General features: G+C 41.6%; 1 protein-coding gene across 1 annotated transcript; it reads left to right on the forward strand.

Moving 5' to 3' along the window:
• The first annotated feature begins 1,664 nt into the window (after positions 1-1,664).
• On the forward strand, positions 1,665-9,442 carry MPZL2 (myelin protein zero like 2). The gene is made up of 5 exons (XM_004385672.1): positions 1,665-1,828; positions 2,778-2,944; positions 3,236-3,446; positions 6,916-7,063; positions 9,366-9,442. The coding sequence occupies exons 1-5, from the start codon at positions 1,771-1,773 to the stop codon at positions 9,427-9,429; spliced, it is 648 nt and encodes a 215-aa protein (XP_004385729.1). The 5' UTR covers positions 1,665-1,770; the 3' UTR covers positions 9,430-9,442.
• The last annotated feature ends 1,322 nt before the right edge of the window (positions 9,443-10,764 follow it).

The raw sequence follows: 10,764 nt of genomic DNA on the forward strand, positions 1-10,764 counted from the left end.
TGGTGGGTTTGAACTGCCAGCCTTTCGTTAACGGCCAAGTGCTTTAACCACTGTACCTCCATGGCTTCTTGACCTACATACCAGAAAGGCCGTATCTGATTGTCATCACTTTAAACCTTTTCTCAGCTTTCTGATTTTAGGTTGACTTCTGACAAAGGAGCCAAATTGTGTTTTTTCAGAAACACTCATCATAATAATACATGTCTGCTTAGGACGCAGCCAGTCTTCACTTGGGCTGGCCCCTTGCATCTTGTGTTTCCCAGTTGCCTCCTTTTTTTGTTCCATGCTCATGTCATCTTTCTACGGCTGCCTTTCTTTTCTCTTTTTGCTTTTCTTTTCCTTCACTTCTGTAAAGTGCCTCTCTCTGGATGGAATTTCCTCTCTTCTTCCCTCTTTATGATGCTTTCTTTTTTTCTAGGCAGTCTGCCCCTTCCTCCCCTTCCTGGCAACCCTCTCTGTCCGAGGGTTTAACTAGATTTTATCAATCATTAAAGAGTTTCTAGATTCCTAATCCAAGGATAAAGGCAATTTGTTTCTGTTCAGAGTTAAGCTCTGGTCAAGCCTACTCCTTAACTGCATATGTGATCTTCACCCCCTCCTACTGCTGTTTCAGTGCTGCTCCAGGAATCTGTAACAATCACCCACCCTCCTTCAGATAAGAAAGTGCCTTTTCTAATTTTTTAAGTTCCTTAACTCTTTAGACTTCTAAGACAGACAGCTGCCCTAAAAAATGGCAGATGAAATCTGAGGTACAATAAAATTACTGTGAAAATCTTTTCCTTGGTAGTCCTCTATCTGATCCCTGTGTTAGCTATCATTTTGTGGAAAGAGCACTAGATTTATGAGTCAGAAAAGTTCTAGTTTTGCAGCTTACTGGCTGTGCAACCTCGGGCAAAGTCATTTACCTTCTCCAAGCTCTTAAGGTCCTCACTGGTAAATGGGAACACTTCAGAGGGTTTTGTGGTGATGAAATAATAAGAAAACACTTTGCAGACTGTATTGAGATGGTAGGAGAAACGAGCAGGGATGATGTCCTGATGGTTCTTGAAATCCTTCAAAGGCAAAGGATCATTAAACACAGATTTGTTTTGGTCAGTTTGTTTCAACTCCACCTCAGGGAAAGCTACAAGCTAGAAAAGGTGAGGAAATCCTTGTGGTTTAACATCTGGCTAAAATAGAGAGTATAAACTGTAGGATTTTTTGTCTACAGAGGGCCTCAAGGAATTCTACTTCTTGTCTCAGAGTTGTAGTGAATACAGCCCTTGGCTATAAGTGGCCTTAGGGAGGTGCTTTGGGACGTAGAATCACTGCTAGGTGGTTTTAACGCTCACTTACGAGGCACGCCTAAAGCCTGTTTAAAACAGGGTGTGTGCGGGTCAAACTCAAAGCAAGCTGGGAGATTTCAGACTGGCACCACCTCCTTTGGCTGTTTCTGAGGCCATCCAGAGGCCAGAGCTCAGGCAGATTAACCAAAAAGTAAAGAGAGGGTGGCAGAGTTTGGAGCTTTGTGCAGACGTGCTGGTAAAGGAGAGGCGGGAGGAGAGGGAGGGCATTGGGAGCTGAGGCCCCACCTTTCATTCCAGCAAGTGCTCAGGCAGAGTGGGGATGAGTCACCAGCAAGGGCGCTCAGATTCCCATAGGTGAGGGGACTCGACAGGCTCTTCTCTCCAGAAATACGTGGAGCTTGCTTCTCCTGAAGTGGCCTTGGCAGGGTGTCGGAGCCCTCAGTTTGCCAGGTCTGGTCTCTGGGGCCAGGGCTGGGTTTCCCTCATGTATGACAAGAGCCTTACTCGGCCTGTGCTTCTTCTCCTTGGCATACAGCTGACAGGTAAGGAGCTTCTCTCAGAATTCCCTCCTTTATTGCCTACCTTATGTAGCTAATATGATTAAGTCGCAGGAGTTTTGTTTGGAGCCTGAGCCACTGTTGTGGTTCATTTTAGTCTTGACTCTGCTGAAACCAAAGTTAGGGAGTTGTTTTTGGGTAACTGCTTTTAGACAAACAGGTTTAGGTGTGTTTCGGGTGGCAGTGATTCAGGCACACAGAGGGCTTTCTAATCTCAGGTTACACACTATTTTTTTTGTGGCTGCTCTCAACCTCTTGCTGCTGGCAGCACCTGGCACTCGGATTTCTGTGTGTGGATCTTGTTGGGACTCTAGGCAGCACTGGGAAAGCTGAGATTGTTAAGGAGACAGGCCCAGTGTGGTTTTGAAACTGCTCCAATAGGCACATTCTAAATGTAAACATCATGGTAAAAAGTACCCCATGATATAAAGGTTCCAGTGGTGCAGGCAAATATAAGCTGTCTGGGGGCTAACTAACTCAGTTTCTGCAGAAGATTAGGAACAGTATGAAATTCACGTGACAAGCACACTCTCTGCTAGGGGACCATTATACATGCAGAAACGTAATGCTTAATCTTCACACATAATGCAATGCTTAATCAGTTAGGATCGGTTTTAATTTTTTGTTTCTGCTTTCAATTTTATTTGCCAATCTTTGTAGTTTGGTGCAACAGTTTTGAAGTGTGTACCATAAGGCCAGGATATCATGCTGTGGAGAAAGTGAGAGCACCGAAGGCTCACTGTGGGGTATTTTTATGTCATGGAATGAGAGGGTCAAGGGTGCGTATAGATAAAAGTATGCAGACTAGGCGAGAGCTGGGGCATCTCAACTATGCTTTATGCTCTACTCAGGCATCTATTTGGAAGTGTCAGCAGAAGACGGGGCAGCTGTCTCAACACTACATCTCCTATTAACCCTTTTTTCTTTACTGCAGCGCTTTGGCCTACAGCAGCTGTGGAAATTTACACCTCCCGCGTACTGGAGGCTGTTAACGGGACTGATGTTCGGTTAAAATGCACCTTTTCCAGCTTTGCCCCCGTGGGTGACACTCTCACAGCGACCTGGAACTTCCGTCCTCAAGATGGGGGGTCTGAGCAATTTGTAAGTAGGTTATTGTCATTTTCCAGGGAAACCGCTGATTAGGAAAATAAGCCAGTCCATTTCTCCTTGCCCTTCATTTTTCTTAGCAACAAGTATAGAGTAAAGATGGGAAACAATTCTTGGGGCAGAGACTGAAAGAACTGAGAGGCAAATGAAGGGGAAAGATGTTCTTGCAGGAGAGCTGCAGAAGGGGCAGCTGGGCTTGTTGATGCATCTCTTCTGCTCCCATCATCTCAGCTTCCTTGCCCAGATATTGAATACAAAAGACCCTCTGCCATTTCTCCTCTCCAGGTATTCTATTACCATGGGGAGCCCTTTGAACCCATGAGTGGGCGGTTCAAGAATCGGGTGGCCTGGGATGGGAACCCTGAGCGGAACGATGTCTCCATACTCCTCTGGAAACTACAGTTTGATGACAATGGGACATACACCTGCCAGGTGAAGAACCCACCAGATGTTGACGGGGTGATAGGGGAGATCCGGCTCAGCGTTGTGCAGACTGGTAAGTTCTGCAGGGGAAAGTGGTTTTGGCAAGTGGGAGAGCTTGCAGAAAAGGGAGACGTAATCTTTTATGATGGCTGAAAGAGGAGAGAAAGGGACTAGCCCTTTGGAGCTGGGAACTTTAGAAAGAGACTGAAGAGTCCTGAAGTAAAAAATGAAAGACTTTGTTTGGTTGTGCAGTGAAACAGAAAATAAAGGAAAGGGACACAGGGAATCATTACAAAAATGGCACTGAGAATGTGCAAGGGAAGGAAGCACCTCTCAGGTAAAAGGCTAACAATAGGTCCCCTCACATTCATTTCTTCCAAAGATACTTATGGAGAACCTACTCTGTGGCAGGCACTGTCCAAAGTGTTTGACATGTACTATCTCATTTAATCCTCACAACCATCCTAGGAGGTAGATACCAATCATGGTAGCTAATGTTTATTTCGTCATTTATCAGAGGCTTTACATAAAACATCCTATTTAATCTTTACATGTCTCATTAGTTTATTGTACTCTTGGCACCGCCAGTTTACCGATGAGGAACTGAGGTTCACAGAGGTTAAGTCACTTGTTCAAAGTTACGTAGCTGATAAATGGGATCACTTAGGACTCAAACCCAGGCAGCTTTAACTCCAAAATCCTGCTCCAAACTAGTGCGTTGTATTGCCTGCACCCTGTAAGGGAAAACCTGGAAAACAGTGCCAAACAAAGAGTGAAGAGCACACAACTGAAGAGTACTATGTCTGGGTCTGAGTCATTGCTATCATCCACCAACTGTAAATAAATCTTATTTTCCTCATCTGTAAAATAAACGTAATAATATTGTGAGGGTAAAAGGCAATAAAAAATGAAAAAAAAAAATGCAAACTTTGAACGTCACTGAAAACTGTAAGCGAGTCAGCCCCTGACTCTTGGTGGCCCTACACACCAACAGGGTTGAACCACTGTGATCCACAGGGTTTTCACTGGCTGATTTTCAGATGTAGATTGCCAGGCCTTTCTTCCTAGTCCCTTTCAGTCTAAAAAGCTCTGCTGAAACCTATTCAGCATCACAGTAACATGCAAGCCTCCAATGACAGATGAGTGGTGGCTGCATTTGAGGTGCACTGGCCAGGAACTGAATCTGGGTTTCCCGCATGGGAAGGGAGAATATGGCTACCATACATTAAGTATCCATTATGTGCAGGCACAGTATGGAACAATTTACATGAATTATTTATTCTTTATAAGAACAATAAATATTTTTATCTCTGTTTTCTAGGTGAGGCTCAAAGAAGTTAATTATCCAAAATCACACAGCTAGTAAATAGCAGAGCTGGGATTTTAACCCAGTTCTCTCTGGTGTGTGCTCTAAACCAACATAAAATATTGTTACCCCAAATGTATAAGCCTATAAAGTGGTATGATTTCCTCCTTTCATTCCCAGTACAGTTTAAACCATCCCTCGGGGTCCTACCAACGGAGAGCTGTGTAACTTTGGAGAAGTTATTTGAATACTGAAAGAAGTAATGTAATGTCTTTGGACCTGAGATTCTTCATCTGCAAAATGAATAGGTTAGACAGGAAATCTATGGTTCTTAAATGTATAGGGGTCACTTCTCTTCGAGAATCTATATGAAAGCCATGGCCTTGATTCCCACAAAAAAAGTACACAAGCAGTTTGACATGGATTTTGTGGGCTTGTGGACCATCCTTTCCCATCCCCCTCATAGACTCCAGGATAGAACCCCTGGGCTAGACATTCTCTAATGTGTTTTCTGGCTCTCAGGGTTTGTTGTTGTTAGGTGCCACTGAGTTGGTTCCAACTCATAGCGACCCTATGTACAACAGAATGAAACACTGCCCGGTCCTGCACCATCCTCATAATTGTTGCTAAGCTCGAGCCCACTGTTGCAGCCACTGTGTCAATTCATCTCAGTGAGGGTCTTCCTCTTCTTTGCTGACCCTCTGCTTTACCAAGCGTGATGTACTTTTCCAGGGACTGATCCCTCCTAATAACATGACAAAAGTATGTGAGATGTAGTCTCGCCACCCTTGGTTCTAAGGAGCATTCTGGCTGTACTTCTTCCAAAACAGATTTGTTCGTTCTTTTGGCAGCCCATGGTATATTCAATATTCTTCACCAACATCACAATTCAAGGCATCAATTCTTCTTCAGTCTTCCTTATTCATTGCCCAGCGTTCACATGTATATGAGGTGACCGAAAACACCATGGCTTGGGTCAGGTGCACCTTAGTCTTCTGAGGGTTTAGTAAATCAGAAATCAAGCTACAGGACATGAGAACCAGGCTTTACAGATTCTAGTCTGGTTTAGGGGCCCTTCCCGCTGGGTTCCCTCTTCCATCACCTACCCAACTAGACTGTAGTTACTGACTTACTTGTACATCTTCCCAGTGGGCAGTGAACTCCTTGAGGGTAATGTCATTTTTGGCTTTGTATTTCCATCACAATGTCTGGAACCTTAATAAATTTGAATAAATGATCGACTGATTAAATGACAGGGATGAGAGGGAGTAATCGAGAAATGGTGTGGGGCAATAATCTTACTGTACGAGGTAGTTCAACCAGCCCAGTGGTTCTCAAGTTTTGGCATGCATCAGAATTACCTGGAGGACAGGTTACAGTACAGATTGCTGGGCCCTACCCCCAGTGTTTCTGATTCAGTAGGTCTGGGGTGGGGCACGAGACTTTGCATTTCTTAGTTGTCAAATGATACTGTTGCTGCTGTTGAGATCCACCAGTATGTAAAGAACCCTGGTGGCACAATGGTTAAACTCTCAGCTGCTAAATGATAGGTCAGCCATGCAAACCCACCCAGTAGCTCCATTGGAGAAAAGACCTTGTGATCTGCTCCTATAAATACTAACCAAAACCAAACCAAACCTGTTGCCATTGAGTCTACTCACAGCGACTGTATAGGACAGAGTAGAACTGCCCCATAGGGTTTCCGAGGACTGGCTGGTAAATTCGAACTGTTGACCTTTTAGCTAGCAGCTGTAGCTCTTAACCACTGTGCCACCAGAGCTCTTTCTGTAAAGATTACAGCCTAGGAAACCCATAGGGCAGTTCTACTACTCTACAAGGTCGCTATGAGTCAGAATTTTTTCAAGGGCACACAACAATAACAACATGGTACTGTATATATAAAGGTAGGAAAAAGGAAGATTCCATTTAATGATGAAAATACATCTCTATTATATCTTTAGAGTTCATCATGTTGTTGTTAGCTGCCACCAAGTCGGCCCCCAATTCATGGGAGAGCCACGCACAATGGGATCGGGCCATTGTGATCCACCACGTTGTTTTCTAGGCTGTAATCTTTACAGGAGCAGATTGCCAGGTTTTTTCTCCCTTGGAGCTGCTGGTGGTTTCGAACCACCAACCTTGCAGCCGAGCACTTAACCATTGTGCCACCAGGGCTCCTTGTGAGTCACCACAGTCCTCTTTTCAGAATCCTAACTTGTTCTTTTTCTCCTCGCAGTACGCTTCTCTGAGATCTACTTCCTGGCTCTGGCCATTGGCTCCGCCTGCGCACTGATGGTCATAATTGTAATTGCAGTTGTCCTTTTCCAGCATTTCCGGAAGAAGCGATGGGCTGACAGAGCTCATAAAGTGGTGGAGATAAAATCGTAAGGCTGGACAGTTCTGGGAAAGTCTTCTAACACCTCTCATGGTGACTCCTGGTGTTTTACACTGGGGCTAAATAAGTGTTGAACAGATGTTCCTCTCTTTGAGAAAATCTTACATAAAAGAATTTAAATTCACAGGACAGATAAATTGAAGTTTGAATTAGAAAATTTACACAAAAGTCCTCTTAATTTTACAAAAGATTTCATCATAGGATTTCTTACTATGTGGATTTGCTTTTGTAAAAATCTGCTTTATATAAAAGCTTTTCTAGAATACTCCTTACTTTTAAAGTGAAGCACCCATTTGTCTAGGCAGTCAGCAGGGCCACTATGAATCAGTATCTAGGAAAGTCAGCTATGTTGATGGTAGGTGCTCGATATTTTTTTATGGTGATAAAATTTTCACACCACAAAATTTACCCTTTTAATAGTCACAAAGCTGTGCAACCATCACCATTAATTCAAGAACATTTTCACCACTCCAAACAGATACCCCATATCCTTTAGCCATTGCTCCCCCTCAACCCCTGGCAACCACTAGTCTACTTTCTGTCTCTACAGATTTGCCAATTCTGGACATTTCATATAAATTCTAGAATCACACAATATGTGGCCTTTTGCGACCAGGTTCTTCACTTAGCAAACTGTTTTCAAGATTCATCCATGTTATAACATGTATCAGAGCTTCATTCCTTTTTATGGCTGGATAATACATTGTATGGATATACCACATTTTGTTTATTCATTGATAGACTTTTGGTTTTTTCCCCCCTTTTTTTGCTCTTATGAATAATGCTGCTATGAACATTTGTGTACAAGTTTTTGTGTGAACATGTTTTCAGTTCTCTTGAGTATATTTATACCTAGGAGTGGAATTGCTGGGTCATACGGTAACTGTATGTTTAACTCTTTGCGGAACTGCCAGACTGGTATCCAAAACAGCTGCATCATCCTACATTCCCATCAGCAATGTAAGAGAATTCCAATTTCTCCACATCTTTGCCAACACTTATCATCATCCATCTTTTCGATGAACATCAAAAGCCATGTAACGGATGTGAAATGGTATCTCATTGAGGTCTAGCTTTGCATTTTCCTAATGACTAATGAGGTTGAGCATCTTTCCATGTGTTTATTGGCCGTTTATATATCTTATTTGGAGATATAACTACTCAAATCTTTTGCCCATTTTTAAACTGAGTTATTTTCTGTTGAGTTGCAAGAGTTCTTTTTACATTTTGGATACTAGTCCTTCATCAGATATATGATTTACAATTATTTTCTCCCATTCTATGGATTGTCTTTTCACTTTCTTGATAGTGTCCTTTGAAGTACAAAAGTTTTTAAATTTGATGTTCAATTTATCTATTTTTTTTGCTTATGCTTCTGATATCAGAGCTAAGAAACCACTGCCTAATCTAAGGTAATGAAGATTTACGCCTACGTATTCTTCTAAGGTCACTATGAGTCAAAACTGACTTGATGGCAATGGTTTTGTTTTTTTTTTTGGTTATTCTTTAAGGGGGTCCTGGTGGCGCAGTGATTAAGCATTTGGCTGCTAACCAAAAGGTCAGTAGTTTGAATGCACCGGCTGCTCCTTGGAAACCCTATGGGGCAGTTCTACTCGTCCCACAGGGTCGCTATGAGTCGGAATCGACTTGACAGCAACAGGTTTTGGTTTATTCTTTTTACAGTTTTAGCTCTAACATTAGGTCTTTGAATGACTTTGAGTTAATTTTTGTATTAACCTACCATATGAGGTAGAAGTCCAACCTCATTCTTTTTCATGTAGATATCCAGTTGTCCCAGCACCATTTGTTCTTTTCCTCAATGTTTACTGAAGTAAATAGAGTTGATTTTAAAGAGCCTAACAAATGCAATTTTGAGGTCTGGTTTGACTAGACGTTAAAATGATCAATAACGATTAACTTCTAGGTCAATACAAACTCCCCCCCCCCCCTTGTTGAACAAAGAGTAGAAATTAGAGGTAGGATACTTAGGAGGTAGGTAAACTTAGGAGTCTGCTCTAAACCTCTGGAGTTCCCCAGTCAGACCTGAAATTATATTCCCTTGCATTCTGAAAAATGGCAAAGTTCAGATAGCCAGAGTCATGTTGAGGCATGAGTATTACTAGTTAGATAGCACTAGCAGATGAGCTCTCCGTAAGCTTCGATCTACTCCTAGGTACGTGTAATCCTTCCTAGAATGTGGAAGAAAACACCTTACTTGAAGCTTCTGTAGGATTTGCCTCTCTGGCTTCCTCTTGTTCACCTGAAATTTGGTTTCTGTTTCTTTGTTACAGGAAAGAAGAGGAAAGGCTCAACCAAGGAAAAAAGGTCTCTGTTTATTTTGAAGAAACTGATTAACACTTTTAGATGGTAAAGTTCACAAATGGGTTGACTTCTTCCCTCAGCTTTCTGACCTGTCTGGCTTATTTCCCAGATTACTTTACATGGTTGTTAAGTGTTTCCTATATGAAATTAGAGGAGGTAGGGCAGGGAAATAAAAGTGTTCTATAAGTCTTATAAATGGTTCCCCTTTGAGTCTACTTTGTGAAAAGGATTACCAAGCTTGACCCTACTGCCAATGAAGCTGAGAGAATTCTAAGGTTATTTGCAGCCTTTGGGTTATATTTACCACCACTAATAATAAATTACCTTTCAATATGTAGACAAATCTTTTTTTATTTTTAATGAAAGGATTAATATCTGCTTATTTGTTTTACTGCAAACTAACCACTGCGCTAAGAGAGTGACTCAATAGATATGCCCAACACATTATGATAGGAGAACTTCTGTACTACTTGGAATGATTTCAACTCTTCCTCTCATTTAGTTGTTGGAACTATGAGTCGGGTTTTAGTAGTGTGTGCTTCTGTTTTTCCAGTTTTCGTTTATGTACAGAATCTCTCCTATTGCTCAAAGTTGGTCCACACCTTTAATTTCTAGGTGTTATAAATCAAGACATGCAAACTTGAATTTCATACTCATAAGAAAATTCTTAACCTTAACCTTTAAAACTGTTTAGCTTTCTTAAATAGAAGGAAAGTATTATAGACTATTATTTGCAAAGAGAGTCAAATTTTTTATTTTTATTTACAAAGAGAGTCACATTTTATAGGCTAAAGCTCAACTGAAAGACCTCACGGTTTTCCAAAATAGAATATGGATTCTCTTAGCAAGTCAGTGTCATGGAAAATAAAGATGGAGTCTATTTTAGATTAAAAGAAACTTAACAGTACAATATGAGATCCCTGACTGGATACTAACTTGAACAAATCCAGCTACAGAAAAAATTTGGGGGGACAATTGAGGGAAATTATGAATAGGAATATTAGAGAATTGTTAGTTTTCATTAGGTGTGATAATATATTGTGGTTATAAAGGAAAATGTATTTTAAAAATGCATACTGGAGTACTCGGGGTGAAATGTCAGAGTATCTGTAATTTGCTTTAAAAGCTTCAGCGAGAAAAAGAAATAAAGCAAAAACTAGGTTTGGGCAAATTCCATCCTCTATTTTTCTGTATGTTTGAGTATGTTCATAATAAGGAGACACAGAGAGAATAAGAATGTGCCAGCAAATGTCCAAGTGTCTCTGCAAGGCACCTAACCAGTTGCCATAGAGTTGGTTCTGATTCATGGCGACCTCAAGTATATCGGAGTAGAACTGTGCTCTAAGGGTTTTCAATGGCTGATTTTTC

This window comes from Trichechus manatus, unplaced genomic scaffold (genome assembly GCF_000243295.1).
Source record: "Trichechus manatus latirostris isolate Lorelei unplaced genomic scaffold, TriManLat1.0 scaffold00143, whole genome shotgun sequence".
Lineage (NCBI taxonomy): Eukaryota > Metazoa > Chordata > Mammalia > Sirenia > Trichechidae > Trichechus > Trichechus manatus.